The 27,117-nt window shown below is 35.1% G+C and overlaps 1 protein-coding gene across 5 annotated transcripts in view; it reads left to right on the forward strand.

Annotated features, from left to right (window-relative positions):
• FMN1 (formin 1) overlaps window positions 1-27,117 on the forward strand; it is a 176,554-nt gene that overhangs the window by 110,674 nt on the left and 38,763 nt on the right. For all 5 annotated transcript variants that reach the window (XM_023928341.2, XM_086892712.1, XM_023928340.2 and 2 more), the window contains 6 exons: window positions 1,849-1,910; window positions 3,906-3,994; window positions 8,659-8,788; window positions 10,223-10,369; window positions 13,681-13,740; window positions 15,636-15,756. In XM_023928341.2, the coding sequence (XP_023784109.2) occupies window positions 1,849-1,910; window positions 3,906-3,994; window positions 8,659-8,788; window positions 10,223-10,369; window positions 13,681-13,740; window positions 15,636-15,756 (609 nt within the window). The remainder of the gene's footprint in view (window positions 1-1,848; window positions 1,911-3,905; window positions 3,995-8,658; window positions 8,789-10,222; window positions 10,370-13,680; window positions 13,741-15,635; window positions 15,757-27,117) is intronic.

Raw genomic sequence — 27,117 nt, forward strand, 5'->3', positions numbered from 1 at the left:
CTAGTACAAGTTTAAATTGCCTCCATTAATAATGCTTTTTCTAGATAGCTCTGGAAAAGTAAATTTTTCCTTGTAAGCAGATTTCAGAACATGCTAAAACAGGATAAAAGTTAAACCACAAGGGGAGGTTTCTGAACTCAATCTGCATATTGTTAATCTTAACAATTAAGTATATTGGACTGTGAAAATGATTTTCCAAGAGATTTTCCATCTCATCCATCAATCTGTAAATTGTCATGTGGAAATATTATTGGATGATACAGAAAATGGTGCAACTCTTGCAGGAGATAAGAAATAATCTCATAAATTCAAACCCTAATGATTTTTCTTTAAACAAATTTTTTTGTTAATCTCAGTGGTTCAGTCTTTACATTTGGTTACAGTGTTGAGGGTTTTGAATCTTTCCAGTAAGACAAAAATGGTTGGAAATACTGCTTTTTCATTGATACTGTCTTCAGTGTAATTCTTTACTTCTAACCTAGGTGTAATGTCAACAGATGGAATCATAAATGACAGGCAGAATTTTAAAGGATTCTAAATGTCACTGGACCTTTTAATAAAATTAATTAGCCTGCCACAGAGAAAATTTACTAGCCTGCTGGTTAATTTCACAATGTAAAATCATGGGGTAGGTGGTAGAGCAGGCGAAAGCTTATTACTTTTAAATAATTATTTAAAGATGTTTGCCTTGCCCCTTTCAAACATGGATTGCAAATGCAGCAAGAACTTTTCAAATCCTCTAAATTCATAAGCAGTCAAGGATCATTTGAGGAAATATAATACAGTTGAATTAAAAATTACCTGATAGTAGCTAATGACATCTCACTGGTTATGTGCTTGATTCTTTTGGAATTAATGTTCTGAGTAATATATAAGCATAAGTTCAAAAATTGTGCCTAGTCCACTTGTTTTTCCTTGAGGAAAAGCTGGTTTCAGAAAATGTAAATATCCTGTTACTTCCATTCTATGGTGCATCTCTCAGCTTACTGCAGTTTAGTATTAGAGTGTATTTAAAAGCACCATGAAGCAATCCCATTTAGTTTTCAGAAGAGTTCCAGAACATTGCCTCAATTGTAATGGGATTTTCAAATGTTGGAAGCACCTATGGAATATATTCCAAACATCGTAGTATTTGGAACTAAGATAGGAAACATTTTGAGACATCTCATTTTTAGAAATGAGGCATAATTAATCAGTGAAAAGTATACTTTATGTGGGGCTGTGTGGTATTGAAAAGTATCTGTAAATTGTCATGTGGATAGTTTTCTACTAGATAAAGCTAACTTAAATGTGAACTTGTTGATGATAAATTAAAAACTGTAGCACAGTCTTTTCTGCTTGCAAATTTATAACTTGCAAACTTTGAAAGTTTGTTTACTTGTCTACTTACCAAGATTACTAGCTCCTAGACAAGCATATCTCACTGACTTCCCATTCACACAGGGACACTTAAATACCCTCACTTTCAATTCCTTCCTATGGAACTTTCCAAGCTAACATGAAATCTGGGCTCTTCATTGTCTGGTATCAGTTGTTCTCATGTTCTCCTGCCTGGCCAGCTACACAAGCAACTGGCTTCCTGACTGGCCACATCTTTGACTGCTGATTATATTGGAGAGAAGAAGTAGAACTCTATTCACCAGAGTGACAGAGTTTATAGAACATTTGTGCAGGAACGCTGTGATTTGACATCAGAACAAAAATTAAATGCTGAAAATAAAAAATATTAACTGGATACATATATGTCCTACATCTAGGTTAGAACCCTTTGGTACATTTCACAGGAAAAAGAATTGAAGTCTTAATTTATGTTTTCCAGTGTCTAATTTGTGTTTGTGTTCTATACAGCTATATTGTGTGTTGATGACTCCGTAGTAGATTTGGAGACACTGGAAGCCCTATATGAAAATGTAAGTAAAGGTGGGCGTAAAAATGTGGTTCATCACCAAAGTATTTTGGATACAGACATTAAGCTGCTTAGGTAACTAGTGAGTAAGGTCCCCTGAGAAAATGGTTATGATGGTTCTGGCATCCATTAGTGCAGATTATTTTTCAAAACCACCTCATGAAGGGCACAGGAGCAGGCAATTCCTACCTGTAAAAATTCAAGCAGATAAAGCAGAAGGTTGGCTTGGATGAGCTGGGATCTTCTTTTGGAGCCAGGGCAAAAAAACGTGTATGCCCAGTGGAAGCAAGATCAGGTGATGTGGCAGGAATAGAGAGATGCTGCGTGCCACTCTAGGGAGAAAATTTGTGCAGCCAAAGCTCAGTGTGAGTTGAAGCTGGATAGAACGGTGGGGGACAATAAAAAGAAGTTTTCTAAATATGCTAATGGAAAAAGGCAGTATAAAAATAACATCCTGGTTACAGGATGAAGATGGCCACTTCACAAACAGGGACATAGACAGAGATGTGTAATGATTTCTTTGCCTCTGTCTTCAGCACTGATGGTGGCCTGAAGGGCTCCCAGTGCCCTGAGCTGGATGACCATTCCTGTGAGATAAATCAGCTCCCAGTCAATTCTGAACTGAGTGGGATGTGCTATTCCAGCTGCATCTCTATATGTCTATGGGGCAAGATGGAATTCATCTAAGAATATTCAAAGAGCTAGGTGATGTCATTATGAGGCCCTGATGATTTTTGAATGCTCTTAGGAATCTGGAGAGGTCCCAGTCAACTGGAAGTGTTTGGGCAATGCTCTCAAGGCACATGGTGTGATTCTTGGGGCATCCTGTGCAGGGCCAGGAGCTGTACTCAACGATCCTGATGGGTCCCTTTCAACTCAACATATTTGTTAATTCTGTGACCAAAGGAAGCCAGTTCTTGTAATCTTTTTGGATTTCAGTAAAGCTGTTGATGCTGTCTCTCACAGTATCCCAGTGGACAAAATGTCCAGCACACAGCTGGATAAACACATCATGTGATGTGTGAGCAACTGGTTCATGGGTCAGGTGCAAAGGGTTGTAGTGAATGGGGTGACATCAGACTGGTGACCTGTCACTAGTGGGGTTCTATCCTAGGCCCTGTGCTCTTCAACATCTTCATTACCAACTGAGACACAGGACTGGAATGTGTATTAGGTAAGTTTGATGATGATCCTAAATTGGGAGGAGCCATTGACTTCCTTGAAGGCAGAAAGGCCTTGACAAATTAGAGGGTTGTGCAATTACTAACCACATGAAGTTTAAAAAAGACAAGTGACAGATTCTGCACCTGGGACAGGGAGACTCTGGGGAGTGAAACTCTGGAGAGAAGCTCTGTAGAAAGGGACCTGGGGTTCCTGGTCAGTGGCAAGTTGAACATGAGCCAGCAGTGCCCTGGCAGCCAGGAGGGCCAGCCCTGTCCTGGGGGGCATCAGGCCCAGCATCACCAGCCAGGCAAGGGAGGGGATTGTCCCCTCTGCTCTGAGCTGGGACAGCCTCACCTCCAGTGCTGGGGACAGTTCTGAGAGCCACAGGACAGCAAAGATATAAAGTGTTAGAGAGCATCCAAAGGAGGGCAACAAAGATGGGGAAAGATCTGGAGGGACATCCTGATGGGGAATGGCTGAGGTCACTTGGTCTGTTCATCCAGGAGGAGACTGAGGGAAGACCTCATAGCTGCAGCTTCTTCACAAGGGGAAGACTGGAACAGGCATCCTGGAGAAGTGGTCACAGAATCAGCCTGACAATTCAAGAAGTGTTTGGACAATACTGTTGGGCACATGGTGTGACTCTTAGGGATGGTCCTGTGTAGTGAATGGCACTGAAGGAATTTATCACAGATCTTTAAGCATCGCTCTTTTGCGTAGTCTAAATGTTTCTCAGTGAGAAAAACATAATTGCTGCTTGCAGGCAAACAAGTAAATTAGTAATTTATTAATTTTTTTCTAATTAGTAACTAATTAGTTTATATAATTCACTCAGAGAGCACAAAAGGATGAACTGGAGAAAATCAAGCAATATTATCAGACTTCAAAAGAGGAGGAACTGAAGCTTCTGGATAAACCAGAACAGTAAGATTTTATTTTTTTTTAATAGTTTGTCATTATATAATGTAGTCCTTTGATTATATGTTGAAAACAGTTTTGATACATAATTCTTGGTAATTACAAGCTTTTATAAACTTACAAACTTCGTGTATTTCAAGTCATGGTGAAAAATTTGCTCTTATCACAAAACTTTTTTCAGACTTACCAGAGCTTACTACATGAACTTTGATCACCAGAACTGATAAAATACATAGCCTTGAATCAATAAGAATTTTTGTTCCTATTCTCACATTTGTAAAAGGTTTATCTTTCCCTTAGAGCATTTATGGCAAAATTCATATTACATAAAGCAGGGCCAGACTGATTTTGGTTGTTAATTATTTGAAAGAGCTGCATAAACAGAGGGTATGGGTTGATCCTATGGCCAAAGACACTTTGTACACTATGGTCAAGTTCACTGAAGACCTAAAAGATGGGTGCCACAGTTTCTGTCCTGCAAGTGTTGTTGCCAGTGACACCTGTTAGGACAGAAAACTTAAATGTTGCTCCTTATGTTGTAATACACCTTAGACCAATGTGAAGGAATCATCAAGAATTTATGAATGGTAATCCTGAATTTTATTTTTGTGTATACATTTGATTTCAAATGTTGGCCTACCAGTGTTTTTTGTCTTCTGCTGTTTCACTGCTTTTTTCTTTTGTACTCTTACCCTCTTCAATTCTTCCTTCCCAGAGGTCTCTCTGTTATCTTCTTTCCTTTTCCATCTGCTCTGTTCTTGTCTTTTCTGCTCTCTCTGGGGTAAGAAAGGGTAGGGGGAGGAAGAACTTAAATAAAGATAGTATATGATTGGTTAATGTCAGAATTACTGCATTTTGGTACCTTTTTTCTCATTAAAATATTAGTGCTGAAGAACGGATTATTTTTTCTTCTTCTCCTTACATGAGGCAGCTAAATACTAATTTGTGACGGCATGCTAAGGAATAGGCTAATATTAGGAGATAAGTCTATTATCTTACTCTTGATGAAGAGAGGCTGTTGTTTTTTAGGAAGTCTCAAGAAGACAAATATCTGTGAAGTTCATATACTATCTTTCTTTTGCATCCCATATCCATGGCTTTCATTGCCTTGGCTTGGGGCAGAAGGATACATTGTGTGGCTAGCTGATGTTTTCCAGAGCTTGAATCTTTGGCAGTCTGTTTGCTGTATGTCCAAGTTAAATAAATATAAATGTATTTTGTCTTCTGGAGAATATGAATCTTGTAGAGCTCTAGGGTTATAGGAGGTTATCTCTTTTGTAGCTTATAGTGGAGAGAGGTTAATCTTAATTAAATACAAGGTTGGATTTATAGTATCATTGTTCCATAATTAAGAACTGTAAATAAAGTAGCTATGCCTGGTGGTACAGAGTTAAATAGTAGTATCAAAGACAAAAGCTATTTTTGTATCAATTATTACTCAGTGTTCTTTCTGCAAGTCATAAGTAACCCATTTTTACCCTATAATTAAACTACATAGGTTAAGAAAACTAGCTTTTTAAAAGGTAGCTTAAGGGGAAAACAATTTGCTTTATGCACTTCTGTAAATTTTGTTGGACCTTCAAAATAATGTGATTTCTGAAAACTCAGTAGATCATGTGCCCCTGGCTTTGTTGTCTCAGTCAGCCTCTTAAGCCAATCCAGCTTCAGAACTGGAGATTTGTTGGAGCTTTGCTTTACTTATTAGCTCCATAAAAGGTTAAAGACAGAAAAGTGCTAAATTTGTATGTGTAATTAAAAATATTTACTGTGGGGCATAAGCCTCATGTATTGTTTTTAATGAGGATCAGAACAAAAGTGTAAATGAAATAATGTGTCAAATGGTTGCACTAATAGTAGTCATTCATGTAGTGAAACCTTAGACTTGAGTTCACTGAAGTCTGAAGGAAACCCTTATGTGCTTGGATTACCAGACAAATAAAAAACTTCAGTGGTATCACTGATGTTCTTCTGCACATGTGATTTTTATTTGTATTGCATGTATGTTAAATTTGGCACAAACTGTAAGCATGACAGCAACATAACAATACCCTCCTAAATTATGCTTCATGATAATAGCTGTTAAAATGCTAAGATTAATTTCCATGATAAAGATTTATATGCAAAATTTGCCACAGTTTGGGGCTTTGCTGGCAGGGTACAGATGCTATAGCTAGTTTCCAAGAGACCCCATTAAGTTGTAGTATATTGTCTGTGTAGGCTTCTCCACTGTGAAATAAGTACCAATAAAGGAAATAATAACAAAATATGGTACTGGTTTGAATGTAGTTCAATTCAGGAAGTAGGGCACGATTTATAATCTCTGTCCCAGTAATGCCACTTGGCTTCTCTTTGAAGACAGCTCTGCTTGGACTTCAGTTTAAATCCTGCCATCATACTTAGAAGCTTGCAGGGTTAGATACAGCTTTTTCCCAAAAAAATGTTTCTAAATTTTATATTCTTAACATGCAGATAAATGTGATTGGAAAATTGGTTTATCTTCTTAGAGTCAGCCTTCCTTTTCCGTCTTCTTCCAAGAACACTCTCTGACACTAACACCATAAGAATATGCCTGACTTGAAAGTTTTCTCAAGTCCTTAACTGCAAGGATCTGGTAGGCTAAAGGAGTTTTCAAGTAAATGCATTTTTTATTTACGGTTTCTGAAGGGGAGGAGTACAGTGTACCTCATGGAGATGAACAGCATATTTTCTATGCTTATTTTAGGCTGTCGGAATTGTAGTAATGAGAAACCCATCCAAAAGCTATGTCACAGCCATGTCATCATTATTTTATGTCAAAATCATAAAATTGAAATAAGAATGTGTCTTTCTCTTCTAAAATTTTGTCCATCTAAATTGGTGGTATATCTGTGACAGTCGAAGTTTCATGCTATGACTTTTTGTTTAGTAGCTATGTTTGTAGTCACTAAGATTCCTTTTTGTGACAGATTTCAGTTAAAAGTGTTCTGTCTGGATATTTACTTTGAGTATTCTAAAATCCAGAATCTGGCAGCATCTTCTTTTTATGCTGATGCCCTTTTAACTCTCAGCACAATAACATTGTATTCGATAGTCAGCCGTGTGGGAAATAGTTCTATTTTCACAGGAAGGCAAGAATATGTGTCAGTTGACTTTTTAAATTTAAACTTTTTAATTGTATGTATGTTAGAACTTTAATTAAGCACTTTGGTTTTTCTTTCCTTTGTTTCTCTCACACAAAGTGCAAAATACCCTCTTTTTTTTTTCCTGGCAATACCATTCATTCCCAATAGGAAGCATTTTTATTATTACCAGCTTGGCATTTCTTTTTTCCCCACTTCTTAAGTCTAAGAGCCAAGCTGGGCCTCCCTGATCCTTCTCTCACAATAGGTTTTTTCACCAGGCGAGAAAGAAAAGAAAGAAAAAGAAACAAAAAAATGGTATTCCAGTTAAAACGTAACATTTCACACCAGCCACAGGTGAATTCTGATGATTTTTTAAACAGTCACTATGTACTCAGCAAAACCTGGCATGCATGAGAAATGTATAAAGCAGATTTAAACATACTGATACTATTTATTATAAAAAAGAAATAATTTGGAAAAAATTGGTGCATTGGCTTAATTAATTACAGTAAAGTTAAGAAGAACTCAAATGAATAAATTGAATACTGAATTTCCCACAATTCAGAGAGGTGGAAAGAATCTTTATGGCATTGCGTTAAGCGGAATCTAAGGACATCTGTAGACAGGAGATGTGAAGAATGATACTTAAGTGATACTGGAGCAGAAGACAAGCTTGGTGCTGGACTTCAAGAAAGCTTGTATATATCTGCAGTTTTGGATTCAAAACCGAAGAGCAAATTATTGTTATTATAAGAAATGTTAAAGCTTCTTGTATTACTAGCCAAGCTCTTATATTTTAAACTAATGAAAAGGGAGAAATTACTCATGCCTTTGGGATGCTTTCATTTTGTGAGGTCTGAACTACAGTGGTTGAATATGCTTCTATTTTTATTTACCATAGAGTTAGTTAGAAGATAAAAAGCTACAATAGTGTCATGAGGAATATCTACCTGTAAGGACAGATATAGAGCAGATGAAGACTTCCTAATTTTGCTGAACAGTGGCTGAAGGCAGTATTTTAGAGCTAAATACACAGCTAGGTGTATTCCCATAAAACGTGCTGAATGTTTGAAATGATTGAAAGTGTGGTACAAATTAGAAAAAGAAAATTGATTCTGAGAATCAGAAGAAAGCTGTCAGCAGACATTTTATGCTATGAAATAAATTTGTAGGAATATATTGAGTTCTGTTTTTCTGAGCACATTTTTAGGGGAAACAGATCTGTGTAAATTAGTACATAGGTAGTGCTTTGCAGATTTTTTTTTTCCAGTTAATGATTTAAGTTTGAAAATCTTCTGTTTATTACTGTGCAGCTATGATAGTTAATGGACTGATATGATAATGATTTATGTCTTGTTTTTTTCTTGACATTAATAGGATTTCTTAATGCATTCTTAGCATGAAGAATACAACAATTATAAATTCTGTCAGATTAGATTCTGACATAGATAATGTCAGATAAATAGGAAAGAGTACATGTATATTTCATGATACTGCAGGCTTTGATCCATTATGTATCCCACTGAGAAGAATTATAAAGATTCATTAAGAGTCATTTTTTCCCCACAGATTTCTCTATGAGCTATCTCAAATCCCCAACTTTGCAGAACGAGCTCAGTGTATTATCTTCCAGTCGGTTTTCTCTGAAGGGATAACATCAGTTCACCGGAAAGTAGATATCGTGACTCGTGCTTCCAAGGTAAGTCCTAATGAAAGCTAAACTAAAACTTACATATATTTAGAGTATTGATGCTTCTTTTTTACCATAACTGAGGAACCTTAATCCTACTTACTGGCTTTTTAGGAAATAAAACTGTAGTAAATTCATAGCTGCTTAAGAGAAGAAAAGGAAGAGGGAAGTGGGAAAGTGAATTGCGTGTGATGCCCACGGAGTACATAGAAATTTATTTGTATTTAAATGGTAGATTTTTATTATTTTGCATACTAAGTAGTGTAATAGATAATCTCTATAAACCAGAAATTATATATAAGGTAAGCTTAGTACAGGGCCTTAGAAACTGCCTTTTATTTGCATACCACTGTTGATGCCAATAGATGCTTGTCATCGTCATTAGCTTTTATTACTTTCCCCTGGCATTTGTAAATTTCTGGTTATCCTGATACAGCAAAATTTTTAGTATGGGACAAAGCTCTACCTAATATTTCAATACCATGAAAGACTAAGGACAAGGTTTTTAAGGTACAACAAATAAATTATGAAAAGTAGAACAACGTGAAAATTAGGAGAGAAATTAAATGTGGCCTAAAGGTCTTAAAGTCTTAACCAGAAAAATAGTTAATTTTATTTTTTTTTTCTAATTTGAAGGTTAGTTTTTGATTAGCTTTGCTTTCACAGGGTATTGATGCTCCACCCCTTTGGATTTCTTTGCAATAAAAATAGTTACTTGTTTTTCCTTTCCAAAGGAGGCATAAATGAAGAGTCAGTATTGTATGAGATAGGGAAAACTGTACTGCCTTCAGTTCACCTATGAGGAGTTGACACTGAAACTGATTTATCCAGTCTGTAAGGCTACATACTGGAGAATTATGCCTGTGGCCTCAGATTGTCAACTGTCAGATGTCTTTATATGTAACGGAAAGTAGTTCACTAGTTCTACACTCAGTTTCTAGAACTGTTTTCTGTCCTGAGACATGTAATTAGTCATTAGCCCTCTTTTATCTGGAGTAAGTATGGATCCAGGAATGTGAATTTTCAGACCCATGAGAAGCAGACCAAGTGACAGGCTGAGTCTATCCTGGTGGCAGCGAAAATAGCACATCTCCATTTGATTGTGCATTATGCAAACTCATGATAAACCACCTCCTTGTCTGTAAGATTTTTGAAGTCCTTTGAGAATTTTTAGAAATCTTCCATTAATCTTTTTGTCATTGACATAGCATTTGATGCCATATAATTTGCTTTGTATGGATTACATTAAACATATTATCCTAGGGAGATACAATCTAATAAAAGTTTCCCTTAAAGTTGATTATTGTTCCAGCTTCAGCTTCCCTTAACTACAAATGTAAAAACAGACAAGAAAAAAACTTTAGTAAAAATAAAATAATATTTTATATTAGCAATTAGAATTGTTGTGCCAACCAAATTTACAGACCAGTATCCATTTTCCAGGCTTTGCTGAGCATGAAAAGTGTAAAGGAAATTTTGGGTTTGATTCTGGCTTTTGGAAATCACATGAACGGAGGGAATAGGACCCGAGGTCAAGCTGATGGGTTTGGTTTGGAAATACTCCCCAAACTAAAGGATGTCAAAAGCAGAGTAAGTACTTTAATAATGTTTGGTTAAAGATAATTTTTCTGAAGTGATTTTTTTTTTTATTGTTCCTTCATCTGTCAGAAGTTAATCTTTTATATCTTACTTATCTTGCTTGAAAAAGCAAGGTGTTTTGTTCAGTTTTCATTCTTTTTTTCTCCTAGTTTTTCACCTCCTTCTCCTGCATGTGTATGTTTCTTTAATATATAATTTCTCCTGTTCTGTACTACTAGGATAATTGCCTTATGTGAGAGCTTCTGTGTGTCTGTTTTATTAGGAGGGATTTAATAACAGTAGGGCAGAGAGAAGTGAGAGCACAGAGTGTTCATGTCTTCTCCAGTAAATGTGCCCATTATTTTTTCATGCTCTTAAATGAAGGGCACTCTGTGATTAAAAACTCTTTAAAAATCAGGTTTAAAAACAAAATATGAGTAATTGTTCATTGTAGTATATACACTAACAAATTATGTGTAAGGGATCAAAGAGATGTCACACCCAACAAGATACTTTGTCTCTTTTTTTAGTTGTCAGTTAAATGGATGGAAGACATGAAGTTTGAGTGGCGTGCACAAGAAAATGCTCATAAATGGCAGTAAATTATTTTGTCAAAAATTGAGAAGCACTAGCTGGTTTTTGATTAGTCATGCTAGGATCAAAGTCAGGCTCAAAGGCTAGACACCTTTTGAGATGAGATTACTTTGTTTCTTATTTCAGTAAGGCAGAGGAGGAGGTGTTAGGTAATGTAAGCAGTGGAAACACTGCTCAAAGTCATTCTTTGCCAAAACATACCTAGACACCACATGGATATAGGAAGAGGCAAAGAATAGGAGATAATTTTCTGCTGATGTTGGTATAGACTTGGAGTGTGAGGAAAAAAAAAAATCTTTCATGCTCTTCTATGTTTCTTATGTGAGGTGCTTTCTTGACTACAAGAGATGTAGATTTTAAGCTTTTGTTCCCCATTATGCTTCATATACACAGGAATGCATTTGTGAGACAGGCAATGTCAGCAAAACAGTGTATCTATGGAGCATTTTGTTTTACTTGTGTGTATCATCATTAACAAAATGTAGAAACACATTTAATGAAGTGTTCAGTGAGCAACTGTTTAAATGAAAGCTTTTTCCAAAGTATTTGAGTACTTTGTCTCCTAAAGACATTGAGGTGCTGGAGTATGTCCAAAGATCAACAAAACTGGTAAAGAATCTGGAGTATGAGTCTTAAAAGGAGCAGCTGAGGAAGCTGGGGTAGTTTAGCACAGAGAAAAGGAGGCTCAGGTGAAACCTAATCACTCTGTACAACTCCCTGAAAGGACCAGGGAGGGGATTGGTGTGTTCTCCCAAGTAACAAACAATCGGGTGAGAGGAAGCAGCCTCAAGTTCTTTCAAGGGAGGTTTAGCTTGGATATTAGGAAAATCTTCTTAACTGAAAGGATTATAAAAGCATTGGAACAGACTCCCCAGAGAGGTGGTGGAATCCTGGAGGTGGCACTTAGAAATATAGTTTAGTGATGGACTTGGCAGTGCTGGATTTTCAGTTGGACTCAATGATCTTAAAGGTATTTTCCAACTGAAATGATTCTGTAATTCTAATTCTTTTGTCTTCACTGTGATGGTTCAGCTGTTCCATATAACCACTTTTTCCCAGTCCTACAGCATGGACAAGACACAGTACAAACAGCAGCTTAACTAGAACCAGGCCAAGTTTCCCATTACTCAGGCGTTTGTTGGCTGGCTAGCTGCCTTGAAGAAAAATGTAAAGTTCAGCTTTGCCTGACTTTTCTGAGTAGGACTACTAGGTTTAGTGTCACTCTTTTATCTACCTATAAACTTTATAGAATTTTATAATCTCTGGGACTTTCCAATGTGGCTTAATTTAGCAAGCATGTTCCAACACTATGCATTATGAAAAGGAGTAATTGATATGAAATATAACTGTTATTTCTTTATAAATAATATATATATATAGAATATTACTATATTTCCTTAACAAAACAAGCTAAAAAATTACATTATTTACGGTTTCCTGGTAGCCAGAATAAATGTGTTGTTAGTTTAGATTAGTCTTCAAAATGTATAAAAGCTCAAAGGGTCCAGTTGCTACAGGCAGACATTAAACCTTGGAGATAATTGTAGTCTGTATTTGCAAAGGAGAAGAATGCAGGGTCTTGTCCATTTGAACATTAAGTTATTCTTCCTTTGTCCTATTACTCCTTTTTTGTGAACTGTCAGCAAATACATCTTAACTGAGCTGAATTCCATGAGCTAAGGTAAAGAGCCAATGCTAAATACTTATTTCACATAAAACTCATTTATTGTCATATGAGCTTAGAAAGTTACTTTTTATAGAGATTTTTTGACCTGCCAGTAATGGCTTCTAAACCTCTTAAACATGCAGGGTGGCTTTTTCTGCATGACAGCAGTGACTTACTTAGTTAAGAATTTTGCTGCTGTATGATACTAATAAAATATAATGTGCTGCAGACTCTCATATAGACGAGGCAGCTCTGTACAGGAAGTCAGACATCGTTCACATACAAATGTTTGTTCTGATACCTGTCAATATAAAATATGAAAACACATACAAAAAACTTCAAAGGCATTCCAGATATAATTCCCTATATCATGGTTCTTTTATATTGCTGAATGTAATGTATAACTTTTCCTTAGTTCATCTGGCCCATGCTGACCCAATGACATGTAACAAAATAAAATACTGTTTACAGTTGCGTGCAGGAACATGGAAATGGTGATTCCATAAAGTTACAATTAAAATACATATTTATATGGTAACAGGGTATGAAATATACTTCTTAGTTGAATGCCATCTGATTTCATATTTAGAATAAAATATGTAAAGGTATCTATGCCTTTTTTTGATTTTCCTTACAGATGATTGAGACTATAGTAATCAAGAATTTTTGTTCACATTAATGTATCTGAGGTGACTGTAATATTTAGTTGATATTCTGTTTAAGAATAATATTATTGAATAATAATGTTATTTGAGTTAATATTATTATTCTGTAATGCCTTCTATTATTACATAAAATGTGGGGACAGCTTCTCCCATGTATTCTTCTCTGCATGTATTTTTGCCTGGTATTTAAAACCAAAATAAACCCTGGATCTGGTAGTGGTATGATGAAATCAATTTTGTAAAAAATGAATTTTTTTTTGTTCAGTAATGCTAAGACTAAAAAATACTGTGAGTCCTATTTCTCACAGCAGTATAAAAAAAGAATTCATTTAATTTTGAATGTGGTACATTTTCACACATTGAATCAATGTTAATCACACTTCTTTAATTTTTCCTAGGATAATGGTATTAATCTTGTGGATTATGTCGTCATATATTACCTACGCCACTGTGATAAGGTAAAGGATTTTCTCCATCAACCTCTCCAAAACTGTGTTTCTTTAAGAGATGATAAAAGAGTTTGTTACAGCTTTATAGAAATCTGAACATAGTATCTCTGGTGGGAAAATAAATTCTATTTCTTTTGCTTTCTTATAATAGTTGTGTACTCAATAGGCATGAAATTTGCTATAACTTTCAAGATTGAAAATTTTGCTTTGGTTGTTGAGGGAACCACTGTAGGCAGTTAGCTGTGACTGTTGCAAACTGGACAGGTGGTCACTCCACCCCTGCCTTATTACATTGTGGCTGTAACATTGTAAAATTTCTTCTGATGTCATGATATTGGAAGGCAGAATGATGATTTCTCTCTTAGGACAAAAAATGCAAGGACATGTTGGCATTTTAAGATAGGTGAGTCAAGATGGGATGAAGTTAGGGGTTGAAATGCTGCTGAATTACGTTCTATTGTGTGTGATACTCCCCTGTATATGCATTTATATATATTATATACATTCATATATTAAATATGTATATATTTGGTATTGGCAATAGCCAAACTTACCAAGTGGAAAATTTGAACTACTGTATTTTAAATGAAATTGTTTCTATAAATTGATTTTAACAATGACTTTCCACAATTTTAATTGATTTTCTTTTCTGCTTTTTTTTTTTTTTTTTTTAAATTCTTACCTAAGGTTGTTGAATTGATGCATTAGTAGTCCTGAGATGTGTAGATCTGTATCAGTATTCTTTCTTTAAGGTTTTTGAGTTGGTTTGTTTCTCTTTCTTTTTTCTTATGTTTTCTGTTGTTGGTGGTTTTGTTGATTTGGGGGTTTTGAGGAGATTTGGATTTTTATGCTTTCTAATTAATTTATTAAAATAATTAACTAATTTATTTAAGTATTTCTATAAACTTCCTAGTCTACTGCAATTTTACTTCAGGGAATTTTGTGAAACAAAACATTATATCTTCCTTGGGAGGAAATAAACACAGTGAAATTATCATCCATTGCATTTTCTCCACAAGAATGTTCATATCATTCATAATAATAAAATTATTCTTCCCCCTAACCAAACAATTAGTTCTCCTTTATTGCAGACTGAAATCCATGCATGTATATGCATATTTTAAACTCAGTAATATATGCTTATACACAGCAATGTCATATTAATACCATTTATACATACTTTACTTCTTAAAATTCCACTGGAGGTATTGCTTTGAACTGCGTAAAAGTTTTTTCTTGTTTGGTTGCCAGGGTTTATTTTTTTGGTTTGTTTCGTTCTGTTTGTGGGGGATTTCTGTTGGTTTTGTTTGTTTATTTGTTTTACTTCTGATTCTTTTTTCTTACTGTGCTAAAAATAAGGTATATACTTAGGGGTTCCATGCAGACTTTAATCCCTGTTATTTATTAAGTCACTTGAACATTCAACTGTGTATTTTTATCTGTGTAAACTGCTTCAGGAAATGTATGAATAGGGTTTTCAATTTATGCTTATAAAGCGTGTGTGTTTTTAATGAATTGTGAGAGAGTGAAACCACAAACTTCTGGCGTAAGATCCCTTCTTGCATTAAAACAGGCATTCCTGTTATCTTTCTTAAGAAACTTCTAATCCCTTATCTAAACCTTTATTGACATAAAATTATCTGAAATGTTGTGTGTTTAATGTTGTTTCAAAGTTTAAATTGAGCACAGTTTGCTTTACAACATCTAGAAGGAAGTTTCAATACTCAGAATGGACAGTATTTAATCTTGAATGAGATGTTGTTTTAGCAAGAATGATTTAAAATATGCTATTTTTGTAATTTTAACACTGTTTCATAGATGAGAATTTTTTTAAAAAAACTCTTTATTTTACTGGAAATGCATTCAATTTTCATAGTGGCCCGTTTGTTTGTTTGTTTGTTTAGGAAGCGGGAACAGACAAGAGCATTTTTCCTTTACCAGAACCACAGGATTTTTTCCAGGCCTCCCAAGTTAAATTTGAAGACCTAATAAAAGATTTAAGGAAACTGAAGAGAGATCTAGAAGGTAACTGGGAACTTTCACATTTGTTCTGCTAACAACAAAGTGCCATTTAAAATGTGATCTTTATGAGGTTTTCTTATTGCTAATTAGGTTTATAGTGTTGATTCATTTAGAGTTTTTACACTGTGGCACAAATTACTCACATAAATTAGAAAGGAAAAAAATTTAACTCATGACTTAATAAAAATGAAAGTAGAGATCCTGAAAAGTAATTTTCCCTTTTACAGTCAAAAGGCCCCTAAAGAAATCTTTCTGAATATTTCTTCAGTTATGTGTGAATTTTTCTCTGGCTTCTCCAGAACTATGTGTTTAACTGTAGATATCTGTTAGCTCCATAACATAAATACTTTCTTCAGTACTTGTACAACAACAATTTAAAAGCTACAAAAAAGAGTTGAATACTATTAATGTAGAAATAAAACACAGCTTGCCAAGGCAGAGCAAAGGGAAATTGAAAGCTCCAGTTCAAAATATTTTCACCCTGGGACATAAAATAAACATTTTAAAATGTTTATTATAAAGAGGGGCTCAGAAACCCAACTCATCTATCAATCAAGGTACTGAGTGGAAATAAAGTAGGAAGGGTTGTTCTCTTAAGTATTCCAAGCAGTTTCTTTTTTATTTTGTGCTACATGCAATTTTCTAAAATAAGTTCAGCAAATGATGACTGAATATTTTAAGCCTTTTTCTTGTTATAGAAAAGTTTGTACTTTACCAAGGGAGTTATATGTAGAAGGTGGAGTTTAGGAAGAGAATCTGCATAAAAATATGTAAAAACTTTATTAGATTTTAAAAAAAAATTAGATTTACATGTTTACACCAGAATGGAAGAGTTGAACAAGATAATTTTTTTCAACTTTTTTCAGTGTAAGGCGCTGAAAACCGTTACAAAATAGTTAATCCTTACAGCTAGGAATTGCTAGATTAGGTCACTGCCATCCTTAGGATAATTTCAAAGGTTAATAGTGGTAGGAAAGTATCAGTTGTTGTTTGTTCGACCCGGGCATAAGGGAGTGCTCTATCTCCTCTCATCGCCTGGCCCTGTAAGCCCCTTGGCCTGCCCTCTTTTGGGCTAGTTTTTGCAGAAACATGATCTGTGTTTGATCTTGTACTTTTTTCAGCATGTAGTCCTGCTGTCATACATCTTAGTCGCACAGGATCTGCATTGAGGCTGGGACATGCACATCATATTTGTTCTACATTGTAAAGGCACAAACAGCGAGTAGGAAAAGCTAAACTCTTTTAAAATAAAAACTTCAGATTTCTTGTAATCACTGATTTCTGTTTACTAAACCAGATTTTTGTAGGTATTTATAGCAAATCTAGAATAATTGTTATCTTGAGGTTGTTTTCGCAGTTCTTTGTAAAGGTGTATGTTAAAGCCAGACAAAGCAATTAACATACAAAGTTAATGATAACAAAGATGTGAAACAAAAAAGGTGGAAATGTTTTCAGATGTCAGTATTTTATCACTTAGAAATATACAACAGATTCTAACAAGCATTCCTGTGATTATTTCTCTTATATTTAAACAAAAAAAGTTCTCTTATATAAGAACTTCTCTTTTTTCAAAGTTTCCCTTTCAAAATTTTTCTTCAGTTAATGCTCTAAGTTAATTTTTAAATCAGAATTTTAATTGAAGAGGTTATAATTTTAACACGTACAACAAAGATTTGATGAGTCTCTGTAGTTTATTGTAGCCATTAAAAAGTTGTGGCTGCTGGCAGAATACCAGTGAAAGTCTAAAGCTGAAACAGATGTGAGTAGCAGAAACCAAGTCCAGAGAAGCGTCGGGCCCAGCTATCCAGACAGGCGCGGCCCTTCAGATGTGAATAATTTGAACAATATTAACTGGGGCTGCCTGTGTTATAGGGTACATTGGATTTGTTTCACAATTTGTTGGCTTAGGTAGTCTTGAGCAGATTACCTTGGAAGTGGGATGAGACAAAGGTAATAAATGGAAGAGATGTTTTCATTGTGTCATTAGGGAATGAACTAATGTTCCTGTTAGTGACTTCCCTTTTTTTCTGAGAATTGTAAGGAATAATTAAAAAAAAGAGGCATATCACTTCTTGCAACTGAAATGGCAATTTTTATAGTTATTTTCGTATTAGTTGTCATTTAGTATTTAAAAATGTTTGACTAATGACTGCTTTAACATCCCATATTTAACTAGTTTATCAAAGCATTAATTTATATTTCTAACATGCATATTAACATAGGAAAGATGGAGCTATCATTAGTGTCATGTCTTATAAACCTCATGGTATAAACTTCTGGTTTGAAATACCTAGACACTGTGGAACCAAAAGTTCAAATCAAGATGGAGTACAAGCCCTTTCATCCTTTTCAGATAAACATATTGAGTTCCATACAATTTGCTGTGTTTAAATCTTTCAGATTAGACTTTAAATGTACAGGCTAAATTTACTCTGAAGGGATTAGACTGAAGTTAGACTCAGGAATTGAAAAAGGTTTTTGGTGAACCTTAATCCAATGGATTTTTAAAATGTATTCCAAAACAAACTTTTTAATTGTGAGTGTTTTAGGTTAGGAAGAATGAGAAACAAAAATATGCATTTAATATAGGCTTTTAAGGGGAAAGAAGTGAATTTTAGATGGTAAGATGAAAATTTTAGTGTGAAATCTGGTTCCACTCTAACAGCCAACTACAAAGAATTTTCTGTAAACTCAGGTTTTCACTCCAGACCTGTTGGTGTATTTCCAGGGTTTTCATATATCACACAGTATCATAAGCAGATACATTTATTCACTGAACACCTGCTAGCTTTCCAGTTAATCTGTAGAGTTATGGAAATAAAAGATCTTGCTTTGTTTAAGATTGTAAGACATCCTTGTCTAGGGCAGTGAATGATTCCCACGTTTTTCTTTCCCTATGACCAAACATGATTTACCTTCTAATTTGGACAATGCCACTTGGTATTAGAATTAGTATTCTTCTGGAATAAGCACAGAATGTTTTAAATATGTAATCATAAAATTTTCAGAAAGAAAGCCACATTACTGAAGTTTGATAGACTAGAATGAGTTTTACCATGAATCCTTTTATTATCTATGTCCAAAGTTGAACAATTTTAATTAAATTAGTTAAAATTTAATTAATCCCCGAAGATTGTTTTCATGTGTCATACTCATTCCTCTTCTTTGCAATATAGTGCATAAAATATTAAATTTTGTGCTGCTCTGTTCCTCAAAAGAAAGCAATATTAAATGCCTCATGTAATATGTGATGCTCATTACAACTTTTTTATATTCTTGACCTTAACAAATGAAAGAAGAAAGGTGTTTATTTAATTGTTAAAAAGGGAAACCAGGGTAGGTCCATTCTAAGTATTTTCAAGAGTCACTTCTATTTCTCATAATTAATTAATTTTACTCTGAGAGAGATTGTAACATTCTGATTCCACTGAAAATCCACATACCCTTTACTTTCTTCTCCTTTCATGGCCATCTGTAGAAATATTGGTTACAAATTTCATACCAATATTTTTTCAGTACTGTATATAAATTTCAAATTTTTATGAACTTAACTGTGTGTGTGTGAGTATATATGTGGGTGTTTGCAAACACATGCATGACAGAAAAGAAATCATCTGAAATAAAAAGAAGACTTTAGGGATCTGCTATATAATTGCTGGAGACAGAAAGCATTGTTTCACACTGGGCACCTCTTAACCTATTTATTGACAGATCTTGTATCTTGCATAAGTATGTAACCCCCAATTTTTCCCCATTTGAATAGGAGAACTTCACCAAAACTTATGTTTATGTGAACTCCATTTTGTAAAGTTGCATAATCCTTATGAAAAGATGAAAAGGGAAGTAAGTAAATTGATGCATAAGACATTGAGAAATTACAGTGTTGTGATGGCTATTTCCACACTGCTTTTTATAAAGAAGTGTTACAAATATTTAAAATGATAGAGAAGTGCAATTTGGTAGGTGGAATGTACATCTGGAGGTGCTGTGATCCAGAGCCTTTGAGCAAGAGTAACTTCATATTTCAATCATGTTGAGCAGGGCCATTGGCATAGTTTTGAATATGAGGATGGAAATCCCAACACCTCTATGGGTACCTGTTCCAGTGCTTAATTGCTGTCTTGAATATTTTTATTTATCCTATGTGAGAATTTCCTGTGCTGCAACTTTGTGACTATTGCTCCATTTTCTTTAGATGTGCATCCTGAAAAAGTCTGGTTCTGTCTTCTCTCTAGTTATTCATTAGACAGTTGACATGAAAATTTAGATTCCCCAGCCCACTTTCTCTAAATGGAACTGAACATACCTGGCTTCTTCTGGCATGCAGGAACATCTTCTTCAGATGCTTCATTTAATTTTCATTCTCAAATGTCATGATGTAGTAGTTTGGTGGTTAGGAAAAAAGTGAGAAATATCCATGGAAGTGACTCCTCTGAGAGGCTGCTGGGAGTTTTTTCTCTGCTTGAGATCAGACCAATAGCTAGCCAGTTTTGAGACTTGACAGCATTTTGGACCACTGAAAATTATGATCACCTTTGTGAATACCATGTTTTAAACCCAAACCCGGGAATTGCTCATCTCTTTGTTTCCAGCTTTGAAAGGTATTTGAGCTGTGGTGTGACTGGCCCGTTCCCCTGCCCAACCTGTGCAGCCTGGGGTGGGAGGAGGGGGCTGAGCTGGACTCCAGCAGCTCCTGGGTGGGGAATGGAGCCTGAGGGGCTTTCCCCAGCCCCAGCCCAGGCTGGGCTCTGCCGTGGCTCCCGGCCCTGGGCTGGGGCAGGCCATGGCTGCTGACATGTTGCCCCTGTGGCTCGTACAGATGGCTCCAGGCTCAAAACTGTCCGCTGCCTTCCAGCAGCTGCTGAGCTGAAATCCAACACCATGAATACCTGGACTCAACTTGGGCCAGATTTTAATCCTTTCACTACCCAGATGAGACCTGCAGACTTAATCCCCTCTCCAGAAGGAAAGTGAGTGTGGTCAACATGTAAAGAGACAACATTAAACATCAAGGTCAGTAAGAGAGAAGAGTCAAGCCTCAGATGGAAGGAGAATGAGGAGATGCTTTCATAAGCTGAAATATTCTTTTAGTAGAGCCATGGAGATGGACAATAATGTTCTGAAAAACTCCTTTAATTAATGAAAGAGTATTGGGGGAAATGAACTATTCAAAATGTAAATCTGAGCAAAGGTATCCATTGATGAAGCTAAGCAGATGGTAGAGTAGCAGTGATCCCATGAGATGCTGGAACAGAGAGAGAGAAGTGAGAGTTGATGAAAACCCTTTGCCCCAAGGGAGAAAAAGAAGAAAACCTCTGTTCCCAGAGATGATCATAGAAGCAGATTAAGAGAACCTTTGCCTTTGAATAACTCATCCTTAAAATAATACCCCTTGAGTTCATGGCCCATGAACACACCTCTGAGTGGTGTGAAAATGGGAGGAGAGCATGATAGCAGATTTTTTTTCCAGGTGGCTGTCAGTCATGGAAAGGAAAAGCCACAAGAAAACTATTTTCTTGTGGAGAGCTCTCCATAGAATGACAAGAGAAAACTCCTTTCCCACAGAGACTGATGAAAATACTATTGTATAGTTGGTACTGCTTTAACATCCCAGGTTTGTCTCTATGTTGTCAATTGGGAAAGGAAAAAGGTTTGGGTGGGGGAGAGAGAAACTGTTTCTGGAAGTTTTATTTTGGTTTATTATTCTTGTAGTTCTGTTAATAAACTTTCTGTATTCCTTTTAAGTTTTAAGCCTGCTTTGCCCTTCTCCTAATCCATATCTCATAGCAAGAAATGAGTAAGTGCACTGGTGATTTTTAGCTAGTGCTAAAAACCACCATACATGATGATACAGTTTTCTTCAGATATGAATATATATATATATATATTATAGATATTCATATATAATAAAATATGTTCTTGTTCATAGAAACAGGTCCAGTGGATGTGACTAGCAAACACCATGCCAGTCATGTCACTCTCTTAATGCTGTCTCTCAGCATGGGTGATTAGACCAGACTAAACCGTTGCATCTACACGGCTCTCATTCAGTGCTACTTCAGGTAGCTATGTGCCACATTCTATTGCAAAGCACAAAAGAGAATTTAGAAGTAAGAAATGGATGGAAGTTGAAAAGGGTCACTCATTCTCTATGCTTTCAGCAACTGTTACTCTAAATAGACTCAGGAGAAAACTGCAAAAAGAAAAAATAGTCAGTTCATGCAGACTAAAACTCTGATTTTCCAAATTTAAAGTACTGAAAAACATCTGGCTTTATCAAGGAATAGAAGGGAATATATTTATCAATAGGTAAACTTACAAAAGCAGAAAAGTTTAATTGGTATTACTCCAAAAAGTTAATTTAAAATTCCTAAATGTCTTTTCCCATCAGAATCCTCAAACTGAGTGAAAGAGTTTTGCAACAAAATGTCCCCTAATTAACTATAGCCTGGTTTTGTTGTAGAGATGAATTGATGATTTCAATTAATAGATGGATGTAATTTCCACATTTGTTGGATTTCTATATATGCATAGATGGAGAAATTAATTTGATGGGTTATCATTTATTCAGGTGGAATTATATATTTAGTTCATACATTGCTTTGGTAAAGGCTGTTCTGTAGACTGGAGTTTTAATATAATCATGATACAGTAATAATCAATAGTGTGAGGATTACAGTGTTGAGAAGTTTTGACTGATGTTTGATTTGCTTGATAGACAGTAAGCTTACTGGCTCACATCAAGAAAATTCTAATTATTATATCTGTTTTGAGTATTAGCTTTCTAAATAATTTGTAGGGTCAATAGATATGTCTTGATAGAAGATGATTGCTTATTCATTACAGGAGAATAGTATTCCAAAAAGTATCAAACACGCTCTTCTAAAATATTTTCAGCCAACTGAAGCTGTAGTTTAATTTAAACTAAAGGTTTTAAGTCAATTTAAAAGAGGGGCTTAAAAGTTTGACTAATACACATGTCAAAAAATCTTCCCAGCAGGAGCAGAGAAGTTGCATGATAATTTAGAGGACACTTCAATTTTCTTTATGTTAGTTATATGTTCTTTAAAATTTTGGAGGTGCAAGCAAGTAGAAATTCAAACTGGGTGGTGGAATGTGAGGAGCCAAATCTATTTTGAGGCAATGCAAAATGATGTAAGGAAAAGAGCAAAAGATGGCTTTGTACAGGAAAAGGGGTTTTTTTTGCAAGACTTGGCAACTTTTTTCATTCTGTGAGTTTTCTGACCACTTTTTGAATAATCTCTTGCCTCAGTAGGATGAGATGTTTCAGTTTGTTTTGATTTAGAAAGATCCAGGACAGGCATTTAAAATGCATTTTCTGTATGTGCATTGGATTTTATTTTACAATAAAACTAACTTTTTTGCATTTTTCCACTGGTAGTGTTCATGTGTGAATACATTTGGTATAGATTTTTCTAAGTGGATCATTTCTTAAAATTTCATTATATTTTTTAGGTTTTGATAAAAAAAGGATAGTATGGAATGGTTTAAATATTCAGATATATAATAGAAGAGAAAAGCAATCATGTTTTTGAAGAGTTTATTCCCTGAAAGCAGATGTCTGCATGCGTGCACAAAGGCACAGAGAGAAAGCTTTCAGTTGGTTAAACAATGGCATGCTGTTAATTTTTTTTATGTATTTTTTCCTTTGGCTAAAGAATTCTCAGAAATTTCTTGTTAAAAATCATTCTGCAAATGTTAAGATTCTAAAATTAATTTGGGAAATGCCGCACTTAGGATTTTCTGTGCACTTTTTTGTGGGCCCTTTTAAATAAATAAATACATGTGTGTATGTTAAGCATTAGTTATGTAGCTATGAAGGATACATCTGGGAGCAGGTAGTGTACATCTGGGAACAAGAGGAATACTGTCCCTATCAATGTGTGATGGATAATCAATTATGTAGTTCGAAGAGTGTTAAATACTGGTGTTGTGAGGAATGATGACTTCATATTTATGGACCTCATCAGCTTTTCCTCTGGTGGAAATATGCAGTAAAAGACAGGACAGATCTCTGCTAGAATTGAGACAGTCATGTATCAAAGATTGAAAGTGCATTAGTTAAGACCATGGGGTACAAATTAGTAATAGTGGAGATAATTAGCACTTTGGGAAGTGTTCCTGCTAATATTATAGGTTGTTTATGATTTTACATGATTTAAATCTAAGCTGAATGCTCCAGCTGAATCAAACTTCTACCAGCTTGGTAGAAGAATTAATTAGTTCCAACTTTATGATCTGTCTTGCACAAAAAATCTGAGATCCAGCAAAAGAGAGGAAAGGAAGAGATCGCTTCTCTGGTTTCTTAAAGTTTCAGCCATTGCCCAATTCTGTTATGTCTGATCCCTTATTCAGTACAATAAGTGATAAAATGTTTGAATGTTTGGAAGGTCCTTTTTGTTCTTAGCACAGTAAAAATCTTAGCTCATCTGATGAAAATATTATTCTTGCTTCTTAAAAACGTTGTCTCCCTCTCAATTACCCAGACAAGACTCTTTAGTTTCAAAATACTCTTTTTTTTGTACTGTTCAAAGCAAAGGGAAATGTTCCAGTTTCCCAGCAGATTCTGCTAGCGCACAGTTCTACACTCTTGACAGATCTTAATGATGTGTGGAGTTCTGTATATCTGGATCTTGACACTTAACAAAAATTTTCTACTAATAATGTGTGTTGGAATCACTTAAAGGAATCTTTCAAAGACTTGACTGGAAAATTATGAGGCTTTAGTCATTATAATCATTTATATGTAGTGTTCAGTCCCTTGCAGTGTGCTTCTCTGCTGAAGGGTGCCCTGGATATAAACTACCATTTCAGAAGGAGAATATTAAGCAGAGACTCAGATATGTTGCTATGGTGTGAAAAATATTTAGTTTTTCTAGCAGTCTTCGTTCATTTTGCTAAATGTATTCTTGGAAAACAATTTTAGCAGAAAGGTTTTTAAATGATTTGTATAAAATGTTGATGTCCTTTCACTAAACAAGGAGCTAAAAGATTATGGTTTTGGTTAGTTGAAACTAATATAGGCCTGAAAGTTCCTCTCTATGCCATCACTAACTAAAAGTTAAAAAATGTTGTTGAACTTATAATAAACAAACAAAACCCCCTCAAAAGGCAAAGGTAGAATACCTGATCAAACGTGTGAGAATTGTCAAGATGTCTGACTCCTTCAGAAAAAGGTCAGTTTTACACAGTGTTTTGTGTGCCATTAATTCAGTTATTTCACTTTCCTCATCTTAGGACGTACCACTGACATGTTTTTTTCTATCTCATTTATACATGACAGCTAGAGCACCTGAACAGGTATTTGTTTTTGTGTGTCACGAGAAAATGTGTTTTACAAAAAAGACTAGACTTTTTATTTATCCTCTGAAATATTTTTTTTAAGAAGGAATTACTATATGTGAAGAAAATAACTATATAAAAGCACATTTCTTCTTTTAAATTAGCTGAAAATATCTTCACAGCACAGTAGTTATACAACCAATTAATAGGTTAGAATGATGTATTTGATTTTATGTGTGTTAACACGTTTTTGCATGAAATTGTTGACCTTTATTTAAGGCAATAAAAACCGAGCTTGAGAACCGTGCTACCAAAGTCTGATGCCCTTTTACATTTTTCTCAGATAGCTTTGTCTCAGAAAACTTCCACCCCACTTCACAGCATTTCCATCTCTGCTTTGTTCAAAGGCTTCTGTATTAGTTAGCCCCACTCTGGCTTCGGTGATAGTGCTTGAACATTTGTGCGTTCTATTTTTGACGTGTACTGATTATCAATGTGTGTCCAAAAGGGCAAATAAAATACTGTTCCTGAACCTTTCCTGAGTCAGTAGCAGCATAGCCTCTTGCATTTGGAAGTTGTTAATATTCTTACCATGCTCCCACAGAATCAAGATGAATCTCTTCCCTTCTGTACATTATTTAAAATTCTATCTGAAAAGAAAATTTACGTGCAAGTTTATACATAAAATGCATTGAATGAATATCATGTGAACGGTTCGAGTAAGTAGGTACCTAAGTGCACGTAGTAACAGGAGACCATAACCAGATCCTGCTGCAGTGTGCAATGGGTAAACATACCAGTAATGATTTATTTAGCTTGCAAAGTTGTTTCCAAGCAAGAAAATTAATAAAGCAAAACCAAAGGAACTAAATCAGGAGAAAATTATGTAGCGCGCTTGTTGAATAATATAAATTTACTAATTTTATCACAGGTTTATCAAGTTTTTATTTGGGCATATAGATCCAAGTAGCATAACAGGTTTCTGCACTGTAAAAAATCATGGGTTCTCTCATACAGAAATATGGGGTTATTTGGCGTTATACTGAATTCATTTGTGGTATGATTTCAAATTCTCTTTGAAACATAAAAGGTAAGAGCTCTAAGAAAGAATTATCAAACAGTAATCCCTCTGTCAAAGGTATGCCTCCATTGTAACAAAATAAAAGAGTAAGCCTGGCAGTATAACCTGCCATACTCTGAACAGACAGGAGCGGGGGAGCTTTAGCAGCTTTCCCAAAGGCATAACTCACGGGGGATAGTGTCAGTGACAGGTTTATAGGAATTCATGGTGTTGATACTTGGTTTTGCTGTCAGGCTGATTCCTGTAAACGCTATTGGTGGGTTCTGGTGAGTAAATAGTTAGTAATTTACTGTTATCAACTTCAAACTATTTCTTGTTTTGCATTTACTTTAAAAATGGTGCTTAAAAAATTCCAAATTGTGTCTGATTGACACAAAAATGCTTTTTACATGAAAGTTTGTTTATGGTCCATGATTCTTTTGACAGATTTACAAGTGTCTGTGGAGTTTTAAGACTATTGCCCAATAGGCATTAAGCGAGAGACATTCTATTTTGTAAATATTTTCACTTATATTGGGGATTTTTAAGGAACTTTTTGAGCCAAGTACTGCATTAAATCTGAAGACAGTGGCAAACTGATAATCAGCAGTTTCCAGCTTTGTTTTAATGTTTTGCTAATGCTTTCCATTTCTGTGGCCAAGATTTGTAGTGGGTGAAGCATGATGTACATCCAACAATTTGTAATGGCTTTCAAATACTTTTGCACACTTGTATTTTCCTTTTTTTTTTTTTTGCAATAGCTCATTTAGAAATAAACAATTTTCAAAATGGCATACTACATTCAATTTCACTAACATACAGCTCATACCAAGGAAAAGAACCAAAAGTTTATTACATTAGTGGAGAATTTAGATCTGTTTGAACTCACTAATGCTGAAGCAGGTTTTTTATTTTCCAAAATTATTATTTTGGAATAAGACAGTGAGAGGAGACATGTATGTATGGTGTGACAGCTGTCAGCTTCCTCAGAATTCCCTCAG

The sequence above is a fragment of the Cyanistes caeruleus genome, chromosome 6 (assembly GCF_971803275.1).
Source record: "Cyanistes caeruleus chromosome 6, bCyaCae1.hap1.1, whole genome shotgun sequence".
In the NCBI taxonomy this organism is placed as follows: Eukaryota; Metazoa; Chordata; class Aves; order Passeriformes; family Paridae; genus Cyanistes; species Cyanistes caeruleus.